Genomic DNA, 25,951 nt, shown 5'->3' with positions numbered 1-25,951 from the left:
AGGTAACCATAAGTTTGATTTCTACACCTGTGACTCTATTTCTATTTTGTAGATCAGTTCATTTGTACCGTTCTTTCATATGATGTTTGTCTTATCAGTTTCTTCTTGTTGTGCAGTCACCCAGTGATGTCCGACTTTTTGTGACCCCATGGACTGCAGAACTGGAGAAGAAAATGGTAACACACTCCATTATTCTTGCCTGGAGAATCCCATGGACAGAGGAGCCTGATGGGGTCGCAAAGAGTCAGGCACAACTGTAATGACTTGGTTTGGTGTGGCAGGGACTGCAGAACACGAGGCTTTGTAATTCTATGCAGTTTTTGACAATATTTAGTTTTGTATCTATATTTATATATTGTATACCAATATTTTTATACATACTTGAGATTATGTCTTTGTTTTATTTTTTTCTTGTCTTACAATCATTTTGCCTTAGGTTTTCTTAGATGCCTAGACTATATCTAGCTCAATTCTATATTCTATTTTCTTGGTTTCTGCTACTTTTTTTTTTATAAAGAAAGCTAAATTTCCACAGAAATCTGGAAGATAAAATAAATTAATGAATAGATTTTGTATTGATAAACTTGATGTGATTAGCTTACAAATGATATTTCAGTCAAATTGTGACCCTAAATGACTTAGTATTCTTTTACATACTAGTTTTCAAACCATGTGTCTAAAGCATGCATTCCATTTTTTAGCTATGAACTTTAAAATTATATAGCCACTCAAAGCAGAGTTTCTTCACATGAAAAATAAATACAATTACTAGTTTCACAGGATAGGCTCCCCTCTAGTTGCAGTATGGGGGCTACTCTCTAGTTGTGGTGTGTGGGCTTCTCATTGCAGTGGCTTCTCTTGTTGCAGAAAGTGGGCCCTAGGGCACCAGGGCTCAATAATTTTGGTACACAGTCTTTGTTGCCCCAAGGCACATGGAATCCTCTCAGACCAGGGATCAGACCTGTGTCCCCTGTCTTGGCAGGCAGATTCTTAACCACTGGTCCACGAGGGAAGACCAATAAATAGTTTTCTCCTATCACTGCTCTATGGAAATAAAATTGAAAAGAACAGCAATTATTCTGGAACATCTAAGAGATGACAAGTCCACTGTCACTTTCCTATCGGCACTAGCAGAAAGTCAAGGAAGAGAATGAATCAGTTTCTAACACATCAGTGGAAATCACTGCTGATTGAATTAATCATTCAAATGTCATGTAGGAACAAGCTTGTAAAATTACACAGAAACACATCTATATCATTTGAGACTTACCCATTCTTCCTCTTTACGTTTATTTTGATTCATTCTTTATCTTATAACCAGAGGGATTATTCCAATCCAAAGTATGATCTGGTCACTCCTTTGAATAAAATATTTTAATGACTTCTCCTTTACTCTCACTATACTACGCAAACTCCTAATAGTAATCACGGTCATATAATATAATTATGTCACTGCCTCCCCCAAATATAAAAAAGAAAAGCCTCCTAGAATTAATGAGTGAACCCAGCAAGATTACAGAATACAAGTCCAAGACACAAAAAATTAATCAGATTTTATATACTAATAGTTAACATGGAAACAAGTGAAAAACACAATAGTATCTATAATCATTCCTAAGAAATGAAATACTTGTGTACAAAATTTAAACATTTTCAGGATATGAATGCCAAAATTTTAAATTGCCAATGAAAAAATGAAACAAAACTAGATAAATGGAGCTGAAGACTGTATTTGTGGATTTGAAGGCTTTGTTGTTGCTGTTCAGTCACTAAGTTGTGTCCAACTCTTTGTGATCCCATGGGCTGCAGCATGCCAGGCTTGCCTGTCCTTCACGGTCTCTCTGAGTTTGCTCAAACTCATGTCCACTGAGTTGGTGATGCCATCCAGCCATCTCATCCTCAGTCACCCCCTTCTCCTGCTGCCCTCAATCTTTCAGAGTATCAGAGTCTTTTTCATTGCCTCAGGTGGCCAAAGTTTGGGGCATCAGCTTCAGCGTCAGTTTTTCCAGTGAATACTCAGGGTTGATCTCCTTTAGGATTGACTAGTTTGATCTCTTCATTGTCCAAGGGACTCTCAAGAGTCTTCTTCAGCACCACAATTCAAAAGCGTCAATTCTTTGGTGTTCATCCTTCATTATGATCCAACTCACATAATTTATACATGACTACTGGAAAAAACATAACTTTCACTATATAGACCTTTGTCGGCAAAGTGATGTCTCTGCTTTTTAATATGCTGTCTAGCTTTCTCAGCTTTTCTTCCAAGGAACAAGTGTCTTTTGATTTCATGGCTGCAGTCACTGTCTGCAGTGATTTTGGAGCCCAAGAAATAAAATTTGCCACTGTTTCCATTTTCTCCACATCTATTTGCCATGAAGTAATGAGATCAGTTGCCAGGATCTTAGTTTCGTGCCAGGATCCAGCATGGGCCATCCCACCCATGACAAGGTCATGCAGAAGAGACCTGATAAGCAAGGCTTAAAGCTCAATATTCAGAAAACAAAGATCATGGCATCTGGTCCCATCACTTCATGGGAAATAGATGGGGAAACAGTGGAAGCAGTGTCAGACTTTATTTTTTTGGGCTCCAAAATCACTGCAGATGGTGACTGAAGCCATGAAATTAAAAGATGCTTACTCCTTGGAAGAAAAAGTTATGACCAACCTAGATAGCATATTCAAAAGCAGACTCCGTCTAGTCAAGGCTATGGTTTTTCCAGTGGTCATGTATGGATGTGAGAGTTGGACTGTGAAGAAGGCTGAGTGCTGAAGAATCGATGCTTTTGAACTGTAGTGTTGGAGAAGACTCTTGAGAGTCCCTTGGACTGCAAGGAGGTCCAACCAGTCCATTCTGAAGGAGATCAGCCCTGGGGTTCCTTTGGAAGGAATGATACTAAAGCTGAAACTCCAGTACTTTGGCCACCTCATGTGAAGAGTTGACTCACTGGGAAAGACTTTGATGCTGGGAAGCATTGGGGGCAGGAGGAGAAGGGGACAACAAAAGATGAGATGGCTGGATGGCATCACTGACTTGATGGATGTGAGTCTGAGTGAACTCAGAATGTAAGTAAGAAATGGAATATAAGAAAAACAAGCGTAGCCTTGAAATTAACCACATCAGACCTTTGACCTAATTGGTTCTTTCTTGTAACTCACTGTACCTTTGCTCCGTGAGAAATGTAACTCTGTTTAGCATTTTCTGAGGCTGACATAGATTAGAACTATAAAGAAAAAACACTTTGAGGGAAAGTAAGTTTTCTGGTTGAGCAGCCTTTATCAAAAGAGGGTCATAAAATGTCCACAGGCCTCCAAGGCCAGAAGGTAATGTACACAACATCATTTGTGGGAAAGGTATGCAGAAAAAATCCTGGCTTCAATAAGGGCAAAACTGCTGGAGTGTTTGGGCTGATTCTGCATGACCTTGTATCTTTCATTTCCCTCTATGTACAAGTCAAGGTATAAAAGTCCCTTTTGAAAATAAAGTTACAGGCCTCACTCACTGAAGCTTTTTCACCCTGTGTCTTTTTTTTTTTTTTCTTTCTCTCTCTTACTCTCTTTTTCAGGCTGATCCCTTGGAGCATAGAGGCTCTCTGCATTCACTTATCTACCTGGGTTTCTAAGACCTGTACGGGAAGGCATTCTGCATCTTCACTCCCTCGGGAGACCGAGGAGTGAAGGACTGAACTGAAGGACTCAAGGGGCTCCCTAGACCAGCTCGAGCATCTACCCCCAAACCATAATCTGTCTGTCTTACTATTTTGTGCCTTTCACCAACTCTCCTGACATTAACAGGGGGCTATCCTGTTAGGTAAGTGATGCTTTAGTTTTGTTGCAAAAGCCTGTAATCACAGCCCCTGCTCATAGAGGGATAGCCATGCCTAAGTTTATTGATAGTTGTGTGGTTGGTGTTAATGAGCGGGGTAATAGGCCTAATAGGTTTGTTGACCCAATAAATAGAATTAAGGATATTAACATTAATGCCCATGTTTGTCCTTTGGCATTGTGAATACTTATCATTTGTTTTGACACAAGTTGAAGCATTCATTGTTGGAGGGAGATGAGGCGGTTATTAACTAGTCGATTTGATGTTGGAAATAATAAGCTAGGAAATAAAACAATGAGGGTAACAAGGGGGAGGCCTAGTATTATAGGGGCAATGAAAGAGGCAAATAGATTTTCGTTCATTTTGTTTCTCAAGGGGTGTTTTGTTTTGGTGTTTTGTTGATGTTAATTCTGGGTTGTAGTAGAAATTATGTTTTGAAATTTTTAATTGGAAAATAATAAAGAGGACTAAGAATATTGATAGGATTATTGTAAATCATGTTGATGTGTCTAGCTGTGGCATGTCACCAAGGAGAGTATTGTGCTCTCAGTCTTTAACTTAACAGGTTAACGCTGGCATAACTTCTTGATGATTTTATAGTATTGATACAGATCATTTTTCAAAATATTTTAGTGGAACTAGTTCAAGAACAATTAGCATAAAGCTATGATTTGATCCACAGATTTCTGAGCATTGGCCATAGTATAAGCCTGGTCAGGTTGATATAAGAGTTGTTTGATTTAAACAACCTGGAATTGTGTCTGTTTTTAGTCCTAAGGAAGGTACAGCCCATGAGTGTAATACGTCTTCTGAGGAGATTAACATTCGAATTGTTATCTCTACAGGTAATACAATTTGGTTATCTATTTCCAGTAGTCATAATTCTCCTGGTTTCAATTCTGATGTTGGAATTATGTAGGAGTCGAAGCTCAAGTCTTCATAGTCTGTATATTCATAGCTTCAGTATCATTGATGTCCTATAGTTTTTACTGTGAGAGATGGGTTATTAATCTCATCTATTATGTACAGAATTCCTAAAGATGGAAGGGCAATTAGAATCAAAATAATGGCTAGTAAAATGGTTCAGATTGTTTCTACTTCTTGTGCATCTATAGTGCTGGTATGAGTTAATTTTGTTGTTAGTATTAGTGAAATAATATAAAGTACTAGTGAGCTGATTAAAAAGACGATTATTAGCGTATGGTCATGGAAATGCAATAGTTCTTCTATAATAGGTGATGTTGCATCTTGAAATCCTAGTTGTATAGGATATGCCATATGAGGTGTACAGGATTTTCACCTGTAATTTAACCTTGACAAGGTTACGTAATGTTTTAACATCTCATTAATTGAGAGAGACATAGTGGCTATGGTGTTGGCTTGAAACCAATAGCAGGGGGTTCGATTCCTTCCTTTCTTATTTTAGGTTAACATATGTAGGTTCTTCAAATGTGCGGTATGGTGGAGGACATCCGTTTGATCACTCTAGGTTTGTTGTGGTTAGGTCTACAGTTAGGACTTCTCATTTAGATGCGACTGCTTCTCAAATACTGAAAATTATTAGTATTACTGCTGTTAGTGAGATAAAGGAGCCTATGGATGAAATAGTATTTCATATTGTGTATGGGTCTGGGTAGTCAGAGTATCGTCGTGGTATACCAGATAGTCCTAAGAAATGCTGTGGGAAGAAAGTTATGTTTACACCTACAAATATTATTGCAAAGTGGATTTTGGCTCATGTAGTGTTAAGGGTATAGCCTGAGAATAGTGGGAATCAATGTACAAACCCTCCTATGATGGCAAATACAGCTCCTATTGATAGTACATAGTGGAAGTGTGTGACTACAGAATATGTGTCGTGAAGGACAATATCAAGGGAAGAGTTGGCTAGGATGATTCCAGTTAGGCCTCCAACCGTAAAAAGGAAGATGAAGCCCAGGGCTCATATTATAGTGGGAGATCATTTGATATTGCCTCCGTGAAGTGTAGCTAATCAACTAAAGACGTTCACTCTGGTTGGAATAGCAATAATCATAGTAGCTGACGTGAAGTAGGCCTGTGTGGCCACATCTATTCCAACTGTAAACATATGATGAGCTCATACAATGAATCCTAGGAATCCAATTGATATTATAGCTCATACTATTCCTATGTACCCAAATGGTTCCTTTTTCCCTGAATAATAGGTCACGATATGAGAAATTATTCCAAACCCAGGTAGAATAAGAATGTATACTTCAGGATGTCCAAAGAATCAGAATAGGTGTTGATACAGGATAGGGTCTCCTCCTCCTGCTGGGTCAAAGAAGGTTGTGTTTAGATTTTGATCTGTTAGTGGTATTGTAATACTGGCCGCTAATATAGGAAGTGAGAAGAATAGTAGTACGGCAGTGATCAGTACAGATCACACGAACAGAGGAGTTTGATATTGTGATATTGCAGGGGGTTTTACGTTAATAATTGTTGTAATAAAATTAATGGCCCCTAGGATTGAGGAAACACCTGCCAAGTGTAAAGAAAAAATGGTTAAGTCTACTGAGGCTTTTGCATGGGCTAGGTTGCCTGCTAGAGGTGGGTATATGGTTCAGCCTGTTCCTGCTCCAGCTTCGGCTATAGAAGATGCTAGAAGTAACAGGTAAGAAGGGGGGAGGAGTCAAAAACTTATGTTGTTTATCCGAGGAAATGCCATATCAGGAGCTCCAGTTATTAGGGGAACTAGTCAGTTGCCGAATCCTCCAATTATAATAGGCCTTACTATAAAGAAAATTATTACGAATGCATGTGAAGTTACAACTACATCGTAGATTTGATCATCTCCAAGTAGGGTTCCGGGTTGGCCTAGTTCAGCGCAAATTTGCAGGCTTAGGGAGGTTCCTACTGTGCCAGCTCAGGCACCAAATAGAAGATATAAGGTACTGATGTCTTTATGGTTAGTTGAAAATAATCAGCGGTTGATGAACATGGGTAAAATGGCTGAGTAAAGCATTAGACTGTAAATCTAAGGACAGAGGTTTGATCCCTCTTTTTACCAAGCCCTGTGGTGAATTAACATATTGAATTGCAAATTCAAAGAAGCTGCTTCAATTCTGCCAGGGCTTTTCTGGCCTTTTTTTTCTCCCAGTGGGAGAAGTAGATTGAAGCCAGTTGTTTAGGGTATTTAGCTGTTAACTAAAGTTTCGTGGGGGTGGAACCCACCAATCTAGTGAGGACTTGGCTTAATTAAAGTGGTTGATTTGCATTCAGTTGATGTAAGATGTGATCTTGCAGTCCTTATCAGGAATTAAGTAAATTATACTTGCTTAGGGCTTTGAAGGCTCTTGGTCTGTTTAACCTAAATTCCTATTCTAGGACTGATAGAATTGGTGTGAGTGGCAGTAGTAGAGTAGATAGTACGACTATTGTTGGTAAGAGGGTTATTTGTTTTGTGGTAGAGAATTGTCATTTTATCTTTATGTTATTTGTGGAGGGGAATATTGTAAGTGCAGTGGAGTATGTAAGTCATATGTAGAAATACAGATTTAGTAGGGCTGTGATTGCTATAAGGGTAGGTAAAATAATATTGTCATTTTTTGTTATTTCTTGGATAATTATTCATTTTGGTATAAATCCTGATAGTGGGGGGAGTCCTCCTATTGATAGGAGGGTAATAAGGACTAGGACTGTTATGATGGGTGCTTTGTTTCATGTATGTGATAGTGATGGGGTAGTTGTGGTTGAGTTAGCTATAAATAGTGTGAATATAGTAGAGGTTATAATAATATAAATGATTAGGTTTAGTAGTATTATGGTGGGGTTACATAGTAAAACTGCTATTATTCAGCCTATGTGGGTGATTGATGAGTAGGCTATGATTTTTCGCAGCTGGTTTAGTCCTCCCCAGCCTCCAATTATAATTGACAGGATTGACAGGGTTAGGATTAGATTTAGGTTAATGGATGGAGAGATCTGGTAGAGTACTGATATAGGTGCTAGTTTTTGCCATGTGAGTAGGATTAGGCCTGGGGATAAGGAGATGTCTTGTGTTACTTCTGGGACTCAGAAGTGGAATGGAGCTATTCCTAGTTTTATGGTAAGGGCTATTGTTATGAGTATAGAGGCTGTTGGGTTGAAGAGTTTTATTACAGTCCACCAGCCTGAAAATATTGTTAATAATGCAGCTATTATTAATAGATTGAGGCTGTTGATTGGGTCAGGAAGTATTTGGTTGATGCTTCTGTGGCTCATGGGTTATATTTTTTTGTTATAATAGGAATGATGGTGAGTATATTTATTTCAAATCCGATTCAGATAAGTAGTCACTGGGAGCTAATTATAACGATAATGGTTCCAAACATAATGGTTGCTAGGATGATAATAAAAATGATTGGGTTTATTAGTACAGGAAGGATAAAACCAACATTTTCGGGGTATGGGCCCGATAGCTTAATTAGCTGACCTTACTGTTAGAATTTGGTGTAATTGGGAGCACGAAGAGTTTTGGGTTCTTAGGAGTAGGTTCAATTCCTATAGTTCTAGAAATAAGAGGGTTTAAACCTCTATTATTTACTCTATCAAAGTAACTCTTTTATCAGACATATTTCTTATGTTTGTGGAGGGATGCTTGATAGAAGAATAGGTAGTGATACATGTCATATGCATAGAGCTAGTGTTAGGGGCAGGAAACTTTTTCATAGTAAGTGTATCAGTTAATCATAGTGGAATCAGGGGTAGGATGCTCGGATTCACAGGAAAATGACTGTGAGTAGTAGTGATTTAATGGTGAAGTTGATTGTGTAGACTTCTGGTATATATGGGTTGTGAAATGCTCCTAGGAATAGGGTTGTTGTGAAAATATTTATTATGATGATATTTGCATATTCTGCTATGAAAAATAAGGCAAATGGTCCTGCTGCATATTTTATGTTAAAGCCTGAGACTAGTTCCGATTCTCCTTCGGTAAGGTCAAATGGTGCTCGGTTTGCTTCTGCTAGCATTGAGATAAATCATACTATTGCTAAGGGTCATGCTGGGAAGATTAATCATACTTGTTCTTGTGTAGTACTTAATGTGGAGAGAGTGAAGGATCCATTTATTAGAAGAACTGATAATAAGATGATTACTAGCGTTACTTCATACGAGATTATGCTACTGCCCGTGGGGCTCCGATAAGTGGGTATTTTGAGTTGGAGGCTCAGCCTGATCAAAGGATTGAATATACGGCTAAGCTTGATATGGCTAATATAAATAGGACTCCTAAGTTTATGTTGATGAGGGGGTAGGGGATGGGTAGGGGAATTCATATGGTTAGGGCTAGGCTTAGGGCTAGAATGGGTGCTAAAATAAATATTGAGATTGAGGATGTGGCAGGTCGTAGGGGTTCTTTAATGAAAAGTTTGATTGCATCAGCGATAGGTTGAGGTAGGCCACATGGACCCACAAGATTTGGGCCCTTTCGGAATTGTATGTAGCCTAGGACTTTTCGTTCAACTAGTGTGAGAAAGGCTATGGCTAGAAGAATGGGAATGATTAGTATTAGAATATTAACTATAAATATTTTGTTAAGGAGAGGATTTGAATCTCTGAATATAAAGGGTTAAGTTTTATGCAATTACTGGGCTCTGCCACCTTAACTAAGCCCTTTTCTAGGTCAGGGTTTATTTGTGAGGTTAATTGAGATGAGGTCATTAATTAGTTTAAGGCGCTTTATTGAAGTTGGCCTTATTGCTCTTGTCCTTTCCTACTGGGAGAAATACATAACAGATAGAAACCGCCCTGGATTACTCCGATCTGAACTCAGATCACGTAGGACTTTAATCGTTGAACAAACGAAACTTTGATAGCGGTTGCACCATCGGGGTGTCCTGATCCAACACCGAGGTCGTAAACCCTATTGTCGATATGGACTCTTGAATAGGATTGCACTGTTATCCCTAGAGTAACTTGTTCCGTTGATCAAATTTTTGGATCAATAAGTGATAGTTTGATTTGACTTGTGGGTCTAGTCTTTAAAATCACTCGGAGGATTTTTTGTTCTCCGAGGTCACCCCAACCAAAACTGCTAGTCCATAAAGAGTATTGTTATCCCCTAATGGTTAAGTCTATTTTCTTTGGGCTAGTTAAAGCTCCACAGGGTCTTCGTCTTGTTTGTTTATTCCCGCCTCTTCACGGGGAGGTCAATTTCACTGATTGATTGGAAGTAAGAGACAGTAAAACCCTCGTGTGGCCATTCATACAAGTCCTTATTTAGAGAACAAATGATTACGCTACCTTTGCATGGTCAGGATACCATGGCTGTTTAACGTTTGTTACAGTATTGGAGGCAGGCAGTGCCTCCAATACTGGGAATGCTGGAGGTGATGTTTCTGGTAAACAAGCGGGGTTTGTGTTTGCCGAGTTCTTTTTACTTCTTTTAATCTTTCCTAGGTGCACTCCTGTGTCGGGTCAACAATGTAATTAATACATTATTTATTGTTGGGTTATTTTTATTTACTGTTAATAGGGTATTATCAGATACTGACTTAAACTTATGCAAGGAGAAAATATTTCTTGTTACTCATATTAACATTATTGCTTCTATTTTATAATAGTCCAGTATTAGGGCTAGGAGTTAGCTGTTTGTTGTTGGGATTAATATTTTTATTGTTGAGCTTTAACACTTTCTTAATTGATGGCTGCTTTTAGGCCCACTATGGTGTTGTTAGATCTTACTCTCTAGTGAAGGTTGTACCCATTTCTAAAAGGCTGTACCTTTTTAGACTAACTTTTAAAGATACAGTGAGATTTGTTTAGATTTTTGGTATCTTTAAAGCTGAACTAAAATTCATTTTCTGGACAACCAGCTATCACCAGGCTCCTTAGGCGTGTCACCTCTACTTATGGATCTTCTCACTATTTTGCCACATAGATGAGTTGGTTCTAATAAACTGTCCATGAGTAGCTCGTCTGGTTTTGGGTTACTTAGCTAAAATTCATTTTGTTAAGTTTTTTGCTAGTTAACTCATTATGCAAAAGGTACAAGGGTTAGTCTTTGCTTTTTTGTACTTTGATTTTTTCTTTCATCATTCCCTTGCGGTACTTTCTCTATAGTGCCATACTTAGAATTTCTATCTCCTATATTCTAAATTAGGATAAATGTTTTCTTTTATTTTGGTTGCTTAATTGAAAGATGGGAATTTTGGGCTAGGTATAGTTCAAGATATTCATAGTGTGTGAAATCTTCTAGGTGTAAACTAGATGCTTTACTTAAGCTATATCTTGGTTTGTCCAAGCACACTTTCCAGTATGCTTACCTTGTTACGACTTGTCTCCTCTCATATGGCTGGTGCATGTAAATAGGTTTGAGTGCATCATAGTTACTTGAGGATGACGGGCGGTGTGTGCGTGCTTCATGGCCTGATTCAACTAAGCACTCTATTCTTAGTTTACTACTAAATCCTCCTTTGGTCATTAGTTTCATAATAACTTTCGTATTGGGTTTTCTTGAGATAGAAAATGTAGCCCATTTCTTCCCATTCCATAGGTTACACCTTGACCTAACGTTTTTATGTGCTATGGTTGTGCTTACTTTTATTCTTTTTCAGGGTTTGCTGAAGATGGCGGTATATAGACTGTATTAGCAAGGATTGGTGAGGTCTATCGGGTTTATCGATTATAGAACAGGCTCCTCTAGAAGGGTATAAAGCACCGCCAAGTCCTTTGAGTTTTGGGCTGTTACCGGTAGTACTCTGGCGAATAATTTTGTTTTTATAATTATTTGTGTTTAGGGCTGAGCATAGTGGGGTATCTAATCCCAGTTTGGGTCTTAGCTATAGTGTGTCAGCTGTTATAGAGTTACTTTCGTCATTTATTTTTATTGTAATTATGGCTTTTTACAGTTTAATTAAAATTTAACTCTATTTGATGTAGCGCTTTCACACGTTTTATGCCGTATTCCTGTTAGCTCGGGTTAATCGTATGACCGCGGTGGCTGGCACAAGATTTACCAACCCTAGTCAATATAACTTAGTCAAACTTTCGTTTATGGCTTAATTTTTGTCACTGCTGTCTCCCGTGGGGGTGTGGTTAAGCAAGGTGTTATGAGCTACAGATGTGTGCTTGCTACCCGCTCCTCTTAGTCTTACTGACTCAGAGGGCATTCTCACCGGGGTGTGGATGCTTGCATGTGTAAGTCTATTGAAAGTTAACAGGAAGGCTGGGACCAAACCTATATGTTTACGGAGTTGATATACTCATCTAGGCATTTTCGGTGCCTTGCTTTAATTTCAAGCTACATTAACTATGTGTCATGGGGGAGACCCAGGCACTTATATACTTACTTTGGTTGGAGTGCTAATTTGAGTATTGAAGGTGTGATAAGTTTAAATAAGTATCTAGGGGGAAGCATGTTGAAAATAATGGTAGGTATTTAAGGGGGAAAAAGAAACCGGGGGGAAAGTAGTAAGGTAATGTACGATACAACATTATATGTCCTGCGACCCTTAACTACGATGCTCGTGCCTACCATTATGGTGATGCTCAAGATGCAGTTAAGCCCAGCTACAATACATGCTCCGGGTCAGGGCCTCAGATGGTCATAGCTGAGTCCAAGCATCCCCAGACATTAAAAAATACCAAATGTATGACAGCACAGTTATGTGTGAGCATGGGTTGATTAGCCATTAGTCCATCGAGATGGCTTATTTAAGGGGAAAGAATGGGCGATTTTAGATGAGATGGCCCTGAAGAAAGAACCAGATGTCTGATAAAGTTCATTAAATAGTGACCGCCACGATTAATGGGCCCAGAGGGAGAAGAGGGATCCTTGCCAAGCGGGTTGCTGGTTTCACGTGGCATGGTTGTTAAGCTCGTGATCTAATGGACGGGATATGCATGTTGACAAGAATGGATTTGACTTGGATGCGCTATGTACGATGAACAGTTATATGTCCTATGTACTATCAATAGGTTTCATGTACTTGCTTATATGTGTAGGGTAAATCATGTAATGTACTATATACATATTATGTCTATATTACATTAATGTTTATGTGCTTGCTTATATGCATGGGGCAAGTCATGTAATGTGGTATATACATACTATGTCTGTGTTACATTAATACTTATGTCCTTACCCGCATGCATGGTAGACCATGTGATGTGCTGTATACATGTTATGTTTTTGTCACATAAACGCTATATACATATATTTCGAGTGGCGCTATGTAATATATGTATGGGAGTGTAAGCATGTACTATTGGGTATGCGATCACGTGTGCAGGGTTATGGAGTGTGAAACTTGTGTTGAATTTTTAGAAGTTTTGGTGAATTTAACACTGGGAAGGCTCTTGATGTTTGTGAGGGTATATTGATAGTGCCTCAGGGAATAGTTTAAATAGAACTTCAGCTTTGGGTGTTGATAGTGGGACTATAGCTTCGTCCTTGAGTCTTAGGGAGGTTAGTTGTTCTCCTTCTCTGGTTTACAAGACCAGTATATTTAATGTACTACAAAGACTTGTCTTCATTTTAAGAGGTTATTTTCAATAGTGCTAGCCATTGGCATTAGTACTAGAATGAGTAGGAAATATATAATAGATGCTAGTTGTCCAATGATGATATATGGGTGTTCAACTGGTTATCCTCCAATTCATGTGAGTGTTAGTAGGTCTGCTACTAAAATTCAGACTAGACATTGACTAATTGGCTGGAATATTATGCTTCATTGTTTGGATGTGTGGAGTAGAGGTATAAGCACTAGGATCAGAATTGAGAGGACTAGGGCTAGAACTCCTCCTAGTTTTTTGGGAATTGATCGTAGAATTGCATATGTGAATAGGAAGTATCATTCAGGTTTGATGTGAGGGGGTGTGTTGAGTGGATTTGCTGGGGTGTAGTTATCTGGATCCCCAAGTAAGTCAGGTGTGAATAGTACTAGGAGTATGAGGGCTAGGACTAGCAGTAAGGTGCCTAGAATGTCTTTAATGGTGTAGTAAGGGTGAAATGGGATTTTGTCTGCATCTGATGAGATTCCTGTAGGGTTGTTGGATCCTGTTTCGTGGAGAGAGAGTAGATGGACTATGGTGAGGGCTGCGATGATAAATGGAAGGATAAAGTGAAAGGCAAAAAATCGGGTGAGGGATGCTTTGTCTACTGAGAATCCTCCTCAGATTCACTTGACTAGGTTTGTGCCAATGTATGGGATTGCTGAGAGGAGGTTGGTAATGACTGTTGCTCCTCAAAATGATATTTGTCCTCATGGTAGGACATACCCTGTGAATGCTGTGGCTATTGTTGCAAATAGAAGGCCTACTCCGATATTTCATGTTTCTAGGAAGGTATATGATCCGTAGTATAGGCCTCGTCCTACATGCATGAATAGACAAATGAAAAACACTGATGCTCCATTTGTGTGTATGTACCAGATGATTCAGCTGTAATTAACATCTCGGCAAATGTGAGTGACAGAAGAAAATGCTGTTATTGTATCAGATGTGTAGTGTGTTGCTATGAATAGGCCTGTTAGGATTTGTAGGATTAGGCAGATGCCTAGGAGAGAGCCAAAATTTCATCATGATGAGATGTTTGATGGGGCTGGGAGATCAATGAATGCGTTATTTACAATTTTTATCACTGGGTGAGTCTTCCGAATGTTGGTCATTAGTGTTCTTGTAGTTGAATGACAATGATGGTTTTTCATATCATTAGTTGTGGTTAAATTCCATGAGAGAATAATGATAACATACATTGTATTTATTTTGAGTATCATTTTTGTGATTGGTTTTGTAGGGTTTTCTTCAAAACCGTCACCTATTTATGGGGGGTTAGGTTTAATTGTGAGTGGTGGAGTTGGTTGTGGTATTGTATTAAATTTTGGCAGGTCTTTTTTAGGCTTAATGGTTTTCTTAATTTATTTGGGGGGGTATGATGGTGGGTTTTGGTTACACAACGTCTATGGCTACTGAGCAGTATCCTGAGATTTGAGTCTCCAATAAGACTGTTTTGGGGGCATTTATTACTGGTTTGTTAATGGAGTTTTTGATAGTCTATTATGTATTGAAGGATGAGGAGGTGGAGATTGTATTTAAATTTAATGGTTTAGGGGATTGGGTTATTTATGACACAGGGGATTCTGGGTTTTTTAGTCAAGAAGCCATAGGAATTGCTGCTTTATACAGCTATGGTACTTGATTGGTTATTGTGACTGGTTGATCTTTGTTAATTGGTGTTGTAGTTATTATGGAGATTACTCGTGGAAATTAAATAAGATTGTGCTGATGAGGATTGTGACTAGGAAAGAGAGGAAATACAATTTGATTTGGCCCTTTTGGCTTGTAATTATGGTGGATATTTTTATTTGGGTTAGTGAAGTAGTCTTTGGTAAAATATTTTCTAGTCAGATTAGATCTAGAAGGGAAGATACTGATTTTTGGCTTATTGTTAAATTTATGTAAGGAGTTAGGCGGTGTATGATTGTGGGGTAGTATCCTAACAGGTTGGAGAATTTGAAAATATTTGATGGATAACTAAATTTTAGGTTGCAAGTTATGTTGCTGATTTCCAGTGCTAGGATAAAACCTAAGATTACAACTGCTAGGGCTGCTATTTTTAGGTAGTAGGGTATGGTGATTTGGGGAATTGTTGTTGGAGGAATATTGTTGGAGATAATAAATCCTGCAAAAAGGCTTCCAATTGGCAGGCGTTTGATTGAATTAATTAGGAAGGGGTTGTTTTCATTGATAATAATGAGGGTTGGGAATCGGGGTTGTTCTAGGAGTGCAAAGAAAATAATACAAGTACTGTAGATGGCTGTGAAAGAGGTGGCGATTAGTGTTATTAAAAGGGCTCAGGCGTTGGTATATGACATGTTGGAGGATTCAATGATTAGATCTTTAGAGTAGAATCCAGTGAGGAAAGGTATTCCTGTTAGTGGGAGACTGCCAATAACGAGGGCTGTTGTGGTAAATGGTATTGCTTTGAATAGGCCTCCTATTTTTCGAATGTCTTGTTCATCATTTAGGCTGTGAATAATAGAACCAGAGCATATAAATAGCATGGCTTTGAAGAAGGCGTGGGTGCAAATGTGGAGAAACGCCAAGTAGGGCTGGTTGATGCCAATTGTTACTATTATAAGGCCTAGTTGGCTGGATGTGGAGAAGGCAACAATCTTTTTAATGTCATTCTGGGTGAGGGTGCGTATTGCTGTGAATAGTGTGGTGATAGCTCCTAGGCATAATATAATGGATTGGGCAAATTTATTGTTTTCTGTTAATGGGTGGAAATAGATTAGTAGAAAAATACCCGCTACTACTATTGTGCTTGAGTGAAGTAATGCTGAGACAGGAGTTGGGCCTTCTATTGCAGAAGGTAATCATGGGTGTAGGCCGAATTGTGCGGATTTTCCCGTTGTGGCTAGTACCAGGCCTATGATGGATAGATTTGAGTTGTCTGGTTTTAATATGAAGATTTGTTGAAGGCCTCAGGTGTTAAGATTGGCTAGGAATCATGCTATTGCTAGGATAAATCCAATATCGCCAATGTGGTTATACAGAATTGCTTGTAAGGCTGCTGTGTTTGCATCTGCTCGCCCATACCATCATCTGATAAGTAAAAATGACATAATTTCAACTCCTCAGCTGATAGATAGTTTAAAGAGGTTATTTGCAGTGACAAGAATGAGTATTGTGATGAGAAATAGAAGTAGATATTTGAAAAATTGGTTGATGTTGGGGTCTAAGTGTATATATCATATTGAGAACTCTATGATGGATCATGTGACGAATAGCACTACTGGAACAAATATTATTGAGAAGTAATCTATTTTGAAACTAAGTGATAATTTAAGGGTTTGGATGGTCAGTCAGTGTCAGTTTGAAATGACTATTTCTTGTCCTGTGTGAATAAATATTATTGTGGGAATTATGCTGGTAATAAAAGCACGAGATGGTTGTTTATACGTAGAGTGGGTAATTAGAAGTTTTGTAGGTGTTGGAGCTTGTTATTATGATGGGTACGGTTAGTAGAAGTAGGGTTGTTAATGTGAAGGAAGAGAATATGTTTATTACTTTTATTTGGAGTTGCACCAATTTTTTGGTTCCTAAGACCAATGGATAACTACCATCCTTTAAAAGTTTGAAAAAGCCATGTTGTTAGACATGGGGGCATAGAATTAGCAGTTCTTGCATACTTTTTCGGTAAATAAGAAGATAATGGGCTTCTGTTGTTAGATTCACAATCTAATGTTTTTTTTTTTTTTAAACTATACTTACAGTACAGGGGTCCTAGAATAATTTTTGGGTTCAGGGATAGAAGTAGTAGTGGTAGAATGTGTAATGATATGAGTGTATTTTCTCGTGTAAAGGAAGGTGAAATGTTATTGACATGGTGAGTGTATTTACCCCATTGTGTTGTGATTAGCATATAAAGGGAGTATAGGGCAGTAATTACCATGTTAAGTCCTATTAAAATAATTGTAATATTAGATCATGAGAAGGTTGATATTACTACAAATAGTTCTCCAATTAGGTTAATTGTTGGGAGTAGAGCCAGGTTAGTTAGGCTCGCTAGGAGTCATCAGGTAGCTATTAGTGGGAGAAATGTTTGTAGGCTGTGGGCTAAAATTATTGTTTGGCTGTGGATTCATTCGTAGTTGGAGTTTGCTAGGCAGAAAAGTATGGAGGATGTAAGGCCATGGGCAGTTATCAGGGCGGTGGCTCCTATGTAGCTTCAAGGTGTTTGGATGAGAATAACTACAATAACACGTGCTATGTGGCTGACAGAAGAGTATGTGATGAGCAACTTCAGGCCCATTTGGCGAAGGCAAATTGAACTAGTCATGATTATGCCTCATAAGGATAGTATGATGAATGGATATGCTATAAAGTCGGTTACTGGATTTAGGAGTAGTGTGACTCGTAGTACGCCGTATCCTCCTAGTTTTAGTAGGACTGCTGCAAGGACTATGGAGCCTACAATGGGGGCTTCTACATGGGCTTTGGGTAGTCAAAGGTGGAGGCCGTATAGTGGTATTTTTACTATGAAAGCTATTATGCATGCTAGTCATATAAAAACATTGGATCAGGAATTGGGTATTGGTTGCACTCAGTATTGGAGGATTAGGAAGTGTAAGGATCCTACTGTATTTTGAATATAAATTAGTGCAACTGGTAGGGGTAGGGATCCTGCCAGTGTATAAAATAGGAAATAAAGGCCAGCATTTAGGCGTTCTGTTTGGTTTCCTCATCGAGTAATAATAATGAGTGTTGGGACTAGTGTTGCTTTGAATAGGATATAAAAAATGATTAGTTCTGCAGCAGTGAATGTTATGATTAGAAAGAGTTGTAATAGGGTTAATATAGTGATAAATAGTTTTTTTCGGATTAGGTTTTCTTTTGACAAGTGATGGTGACTGGCCATTAATATCAAGGGAAGAAGTCATATGGTTAGGATTAGCAGTGGTGTGGATAAAGAGTCGGAGAAGAAGATTAATGCAAAGTTAAGGCTGTTATCACTGAACTGATTTATAAGGTGCAGACTTGTGAGGCTAATTAGTAGGCTATGTAGTGTGGAATTAACTCAGATTATATTATTTTTTGATAGTCAGGTTAGGGGTATAAGTATTACTGTGAGGACAATATATTTTAGCATTGTAGTAGGTTAAGGTTTTGTCAGTACCATATGTGTTTGATACCATTACTAGTAGAGATAGGCCTAGGGCTGCTTCACAGGCTGTGAAAACTAGTAAGATGATGGGTATCATGCTGGCTAAGGTAAAGTGTGAGTTTAGGATTATTAGGGTGGCTATAATGAATAGGGACAATATCATTCCTTCTAGGCATAAAAGGGATGATATTAGGTGGGATTGATATATTAGTAGTCCTGCAAGAGATACTGTAAATGCTATTATAATATTTATATATACAAGGGACATTTGGTAATTATGGGCTTAATCATAATCTAATGAGTTGAAATCATTTATTTTGCTTTAAACTAAATACCATATTCTGTTCATTCTAGTCGTTTTTGGGTTCATTCGTAGGCTAGGCTTACAGCTAGTAGGAAACTTAGGAAAAGGGCTATGGTGAGCATTGTGTTTAGGTTAGTTGTTTGTGAGGCTCATGGTAGTGGCAGGAGTAGTGCAATTTCTAGGTCAAATGGGAGGAATGTGATGGCTACCAGAAAAAATTTTATGGAGAAAGGGAGGCGGGCTGATCCTATGGGGTCAAATCCGCACTCATATGGGCTTGTTTTTTCTGAATATACGTTCAGTTGAGGGAGTCAGAATGTGATAGTGACAAGTAGTGTAGCTAGTGTGAGATTGGTTAGGAGAGCTATTATTAGGTTTATTGTTCTTTTTCAGATTAGACCAAAACTAACTAACTGACTGATTGGAAGTCAGTCGTACTGATTGATACTAAAAGGACATGAGCCTCATCAATAGATAGAAACATAAAGGAAAAGTCATACTACGTCTACAAAATGTCAGTATCAGGCAGCAGCTTCAAAACCAAAGTGGTAACTAGAGGTAAAATGGAATTTTAGTTGGCAGAAAAAGCAGATGATTAAGAAAGTGGATCTGATGATGACATGGAGGCCATGGAATCCTGTGGCTACGAAGAATGTTGAACTGTAAACTCCGTCTGAGATGGTAAAGGGTGCTTCATAATACTCTGAGGCTTGTAGTAATGTAAAATACACACCTAGGGCGATGGTGATAAACAGGGCTTGTAGTATGTGGTTACGGTTTCCTTCTATAAGACTATGGTGGGCTCAGGTAATAGAGACTCCTGAGGCCAGAAGAACGGAGGTGTTGAGTAGTGGGACTTCTAGGGGATTAAGTGGGTGAATGCCTGCTGGGGGTCAGCAGCCGCCTAGTTCGGGTGTAGGGGCAAGACTTGAGTGATAGAATCCTCAGAAAAATCCAGTAAAGAATAAGACTTCAGAAATAATGAAGAGAATTATTCCGTAGCGAAGACCTTTTTGAACAGTTGGAGTATGATGTCCTTGAAAGGTACTCTCTCGGATAACATCTCGTCATCATTGATATATTGTGAGTATGTTTGTTGTTAGGCCGAGCATTAGTAAGGTTGTTGAGTTGAAGTGGAATCATATAATTAGGCCAGATGTTATTAAGAGGGTGGATAGTGCTTCTGTGAGGGGTCAGGGGCTTGGGTTTACTATGTGGTAAGCACGGGTTTGGTGTGTCATTATGTGTTGTCATGCAGGTATAGGCTAACTAGGAGGGTAAACACATAGGCTTGAATAATCGCTACTGCGAATTCGAGAATCATTAGTAGGACTAAAATAATAAATGTAATAAGAGCTGTTGCAGCCTCTGTGAACAGAGCAAGCTCCTTGTCTCTGGGCTTTATTGGCTTTCTGTGTAAACCAAGGAATATCAGCTTTTTTTCTCTCCTCTATTTTCTTATCTACAACATCTTTTCTTTATTTCTCTCTAAATCATTCACCAACACCGTTTCTCTTGAGGGTTCCCCTGGATCCTGCGGGGGCTGGACCATGGCAGTTTTGTGAATTTTGAGTTTTAGGCCAGCTTTTTCGCTTTCCTCTTTCACCTTCATCAAATAGCTCTTTAGTTCCTCTTTGCTTTCTGCCATTAAGGTGGTATCATGTGCATATCTGAGGCTGTCGATATGTCTCCTGGCAGTCTTGACTGCAGCTTGTGTTTCATCCAGTCTGGCATTTTGCCTGATGTACTCAAGTTAAATAAGCTAAGGTGACAATATACAGCCTTGGCATACTCCTTTCCCAATTTTGAACCAGTCCATTGAAGATTTAACTGGTAGTAAAATATTAGTTTTTCTCAAAGTGATCTATAGGTTTTATGAATTTTTTTTTCAAAATCCAGCAGGATTTCCATAGACATAGACTATGGACAAACTTATTTCTGAATTCAAATGGAAAGATAATAGGCCCTAGGATAACAAAACAACCTTGAAAAATAAGAGAAAATTGGGAGGAATTATTTTATATGATGTTGAGGCTTACTATATATTTAAGGTCATTATACAATATTGGCAAAGTGCTGAACACATAGATTAATACAACAGAATAGAGAACCAATAAATAGACCCTTGCAAATATGACCAATTAAATTTTCACAAGCGTACCAAAGAAATTCAGAAACTAAATAATTTGGAGGACTTGGGCATCTACTGGCCAAAAATTTAAAAAATGAACTTTGACCTAAACCTTACATTTGAAACCAGTATTAGCCCCCCAAAGGGATGCTAGGCTTAAATCTAAAATAGAAAATTAGAAAACCTTTAGAAAAAAATATAGGATAAAATCTTTTGGATATAGAGCTAGGCAATAAATTCTTGGGCTTCCTTGGTGGGTTAGATGGTAAAGATTCTGCCTGCAATGCAGGAGACCTGGACTCGATCCCTGGGTCAGGAAGATCCCCTGGAGAAGGGGATGACTACCCACTCCAGTATTCTTGCCTGGAGAATTCTATGGACAGAGGAGCCTGGCTGGCTACAGTCCATGGGGGTTGCAACAGTCAGACATGACTGAGCGACTAACAATCTCACTTCAATAAATTCTTAGACCTGACACCAAAAACATGATTCATAAAAGAAAACATTAATAAACTAGACTTCATCAAAACTGTTTTTTGATTTTTGTGTGTGTGTGTGTGTGTGTGTGTGTGTTTTTTTTTTTGCCTGATACCCTGAGGAGAGAATGAAAAGACAAGTTAGAAATTGGGAAAAAAATTTGCACAAAGAACCAGTATGTGACAAAGAACTAGTAACTAGACAAAGAACTAGTATGTGACAAAGAACTAGTAACTAGAATATAGAAAGAACTCTCAAAACTCAGTAATAAAAAATCCAACTAGAAAATAGATAACTTTTTAAAAAAAGTTTTTTTTTTTTTTTAGGTAAGTGTCAGGTTTACAATGAAATTGAGAGAAAGGGATAGTTATTGCATATACGCCCTAAAAAAAACCCACATACATAGCCTCCCTCATTATGAATAATACCCACTAGAATGGTATATTTTTCATGAAGGATGAACCTACATTGACACATTACAATCACACAAACTCCACAGTTTACTTTTGGGTTCATTCTTGCTGTTGTGCATTCTATGGGTTTTGGCAAAATATATCAATGTACCAATATAGGCACAATAACATTTCCACTGTGGTAAAAATCCTTTTGGTTTTTGTCAGTTTAATATCCTTCCATTCCACAACCCCATAATCATCAGTTTTTAAAATTTGTCTCCTGGAGTCAAACAGCATTTTCAGATTGATTTCTTTCATTTAGTAATATGCATTTCAGTATTCTTCAGTATACTTCCAGAACCCCATTAACAGTATGAAAAGGCAAAAAGATATGACACTGAAAGATGAACTCCCTAGGTCAGTAGGTGCCCAATATGCTACTGGAAATCAGTGGAGAAATAACTCCAGAAAGAATGAATGGAAGAAGCCAAAGCAGAAACAACACCCAGTTGTGGATGTGACTGGTGAAAGAAGCAAGGTCCAATGATGTAAAGAGCAATATTGCATAGGAACCTGGATGTTAAGTCCATGAATCAAGGCAAATTGGAAGTGTCAAACAGGAGATGGCAAGAGTGAACATCAACATTCTAGTAATCAGTGAACCAAAAAGGACTGAAATGGGTGAATTTAACTCAGATGACCATTATATCTATTAGTGTGGGTGGGAATCCCTTAGAAGAAATGGAGTAGCCATAGTAGTCAACAAAAGAGTTCAAAATGTAGTACTTGGATGCAATCTCAAAAACGACAAAATGATCTCTGTTCCTTTCCAAGGCAAACCATTCAATATCACAGTAATCCAAGTCTATGCCCTGACCAGTAATGCTGAAGAAGCTGAAGTTGAATGGTTCTATGAAGACCTGCAAGACCATTTAGAACTAACATCCAAAAAAAAGATGTCCTTTTCACTATAGGGGACTGGAATACAAAAGCAGGAAGTGAAGAAACACCTGGAGTAACAGACAAATTTGGCCTTGGAGTACAGAATGAAGCAAGGCAAACGCAAATAGAGTTTGGTCAAAAGAACACACTGGTCATAGAAAACACCCTCTTCCAACAACACAAGAGAAGACTCTACACATGGACATCACCAGATGGCCAACAGTGAAATCAAATTGATTATATTCTTTGCAGCCAAAGATGGAGAAGCTCTATACAGTCAGCAAAAACAAGACCAGGAGCTGACTGGCTCAGACCATAAACTCCTTATTGCCAAATTCAGTCTGAAATTGAAGAAAGTGGGGAAAATCATTAGACTGTTCAGGTATGACCTAAATCAAATCCCTTATGATTATACAGTAGAAGTGAGAAATAGATTTAAGGGACTAGATCTGATAGACAGAGTGCCTGATAAACTGTGGACAGAGGTTCATGACATTGTACACGAGACAGGGATCAAGGCCATCCCCAAAAAAAGAAATGAAAAAAGGCACAATGGCTGGCTGAGGAGGCATTACAAATAGCTGTGGAAAGAAGAGAAGCAGAAAAAAAAGGAGAAAAGGAAAGATATAAGCATCTGGGTGTAGAGTTGCAAAGAACAGCAAGGAGAGATAAGAAAGCCTTCCTCAGCGATCAGTGCAAAGAAATGGAGGAAAACAACAGAATGGGAAAGACTAGAGATCTCTTCAAGAAAATTAGAGATATGAAGGGAACACTTCATGCAAAGATGGGCTCAATAAAGGATGGAAATTGTATGAACCTAATAGAAGCAGAAGATATTAAGAAGATGTGGCAAGAATACACAGAAGAACTGTACAAAAAAAAGATCTTCACTACCCAGATAATCATGATGGTTAGATCACTCACCTAGAACCAGACATCCTGGAATGTGAAGTCAAGTGGGCCTTAGGAAGCATCACTATGAACAAAGCTAGTGGAGGTGATGGAATTCCAGTTGAGCTCTTTCAGATCCTAAAGATGATGCTGTGAAAGTACTGTGCTCAATATGTCAGCAAATTTGGAAAACTCAGCAGTGGCCACAGGACTGGAAAAGGTCAGTTTTCATTCCAATTCCAAAGAAAGGCAATGCCAAAGAATGGTCAAACTACGTCACAGTTGCACTCATCTCATACACTAGTAAAGTAATGTTAAAATTCTCCAAGCCAGGCTTCAGCAATACATGAACTGTGAACCTTCAGATGTTCAAGCTGGTTTTAGAAAAGGCAGAGGAAATAGAAATCAAATTGCCAATATCCTTTGGATCATCGAAAAAGCAAGATAGTTTCAGAAAAACATCTACTTCTGCTTTCTTGACTATGCCAAAAGTGGATCACAAACTGTGGAAAATTCTTCAAGAGATGGGAATACCCGACCACCTGACCTGCCTCTTGAGAAAACTGTATGCAGGTCAGAAAGCAATAGTTAGAACTGGACATGGAACAACAGACTGGTTCCAAATAGGAAAAGGAGTACATCAAGGGTATATATTGTCACCCTGCTTATTTACGTTATATGCAGAGTACATCATGAGAAACACTGGGCTGGAAGAAGCACAATTTAGAATCAAGATTGCTCTGAAAAATATCAATAACCTCAGATAGGCAGATGACACCATCCTTATTGCAGAAAGTGAAGAACTAAAGAGCCTCTTGATGAAAGTGAAGGAGCAGAGTGAAAAACTTGGCTTAAAGCTCAACATTTAGAAAACTAACATCATGGCATCCAGTCCCATCACTTCATGGCAAATAGATGGGGAAACACTGGAAACGGTGGCTGACTTTATTTTGGGGGGTTCCAAAATCACTGCAGATGGTGACTGCAGCCATGAAATTAAAAGATGCTTACTCCTTGGAAGAAAAGTTATGACCAACCTAGATAGCATATTCAAAAGCAGAGACATTACTTTGCCAACTAAGATCTGTCTAGTCAAGGCTATGGTTTTTCCTGTGGTCATGTATGGATGTGAGAGTTGTACCGTAAAGAAGGCTGAGCGCTGAAGAATTAATGCTTTTGAACTGTGGTGTTGGAGAAGATTCTTGAGAGTCCCTTGGCCTGCAAGGAGATCCAACCAGTCCATTCTGAAGGAGATCAGCCCTGGGATTTCTTTGGAAGAAATGATGCTAAAGCTGAAACTCCAGTACTTTGGCCACCTCATGCGAAGAGTTGACTCATTGGAAAAGACTCTGATGCTGGGAGGGATTGGGGGCAGGAGGAAAAGGGGACGACTGAGGATGAGATGGCTGGATGACATCACTGACTCGATGGACGTCAGTCTGAGTGAACTCCGGAAGTTGGTGATGGACAGGGAGGCCTGGCGTGCTGCGATTCATGGGGTCACAAAGAGCTGGACACAACTGAGTGACTGAACTGAACTGAAGATACAAGAATCTGGACTCATTGAAATTATTCCTTTGATAGGCATTTAAACTATGTAGGACCAGTGTCCTAATTTTCTCCTTGAATTTCTATCAGAAAGCACTGCTTTGGGCAACTGTTGTGATTGATAGAGTTATGGCCACTGCATCCTTTGTTTACTGAAATGACAGGTGTCATTCTTTCTCTACTCTAACCAGTATGTTCCTGTTAGTTGGGAAAATCTGAAAGTTTTGAAGTTACCTCAGGGAACTGGGACAAAGGCCAGACCATGGGCAAGAGACATGAGCAGACATTTCCCAGAAGAGGCATAGTAAACATTTTCCAGAAACGACGTGAACAGACATTTCCCAGAAGAGAATATCCATAGAGCAACAACCAAGAATAGATGCTTATGGCCATTAATCACTATAGAAGTAAAAATTGAAACCATATGATAAATAGGTAAAACTTGCCAGAATTTAAAAAAAAAAAAGAAAGAAAGAAAGAAAAGACAATGTGAAATTCTGATGAGGATGCAGAGAAACTGCGTTGCTGATGGGAGTATAAAATATTACAGATACTCAGGGAAATAATTTGACAATTTTTTTTTAAATTGTGATAAGAATACTTAACAGGAGACCTCCTCTCTTAACAGATTTTTAAATACATAACATAGCATTTTAATCTATAGGTACAATGTTATACAGCAGATATCTAAAATTTATTCATCTCGCATAACTGAAATTTTATGCATGTTTATTAGCAACTCCAGTTTTTCCTTCCCTCCAGTTTCTGGCAACCACCATTCTATCCTTGGAATCTATGAGTCTGATTATTGTAGATACCTCAGGTA

General features: G+C 38.6%; 1 protein-coding gene across 5 annotated transcripts in view; it reads left to right on the top strand.

Annotated features, from left to right (window-relative positions):
* Positions 1–25,951, top strand: part of LOC138437835 (C-type lectin domain family 2 member D11-like) — a 57,282-nt gene that overhangs the window by 18,287 nt on the left and 13,044 nt on the right. For 2 of the 5 annotated variants that reach the window (XR_011256182.1, XR_011256183.1), the window contains exon 6: positions 3,564–3,808. Coding sequence is in view for 3 of the 5 variants with exons in the window: in XM_069585793.1 (XP_069441894.1) it covers positions 99–127 (29 nt within the window). In the remaining 2 variants the exon portion in view is untranslated. Of the gene's footprint in view, positions 1–98; positions 1,385–3,563; positions 3,979–25,951 lie in introns of those variants that run through there. The other 3 variants (XM_069585795.1, XM_069585794.1, XM_069585793.1) reach the window with 3 other exon arrangements.

Source organism: Ovis canadensis, chromosome 3 (assembly GCF_042477335.2).
Source record: "Ovis canadensis isolate MfBH-ARS-UI-01 breed Bighorn chromosome 3, ARS-UI_OviCan_v2, whole genome shotgun sequence".
Classification (NCBI taxonomy): domain Eukaryota; kingdom Metazoa; phylum Chordata; class Mammalia; order Artiodactyla; family Bovidae; genus Ovis; species Ovis canadensis.
Note: the sequence above shows the minus strand (reverse complement) of the source record. Positions and strands in the feature narration are given on the sequence as shown.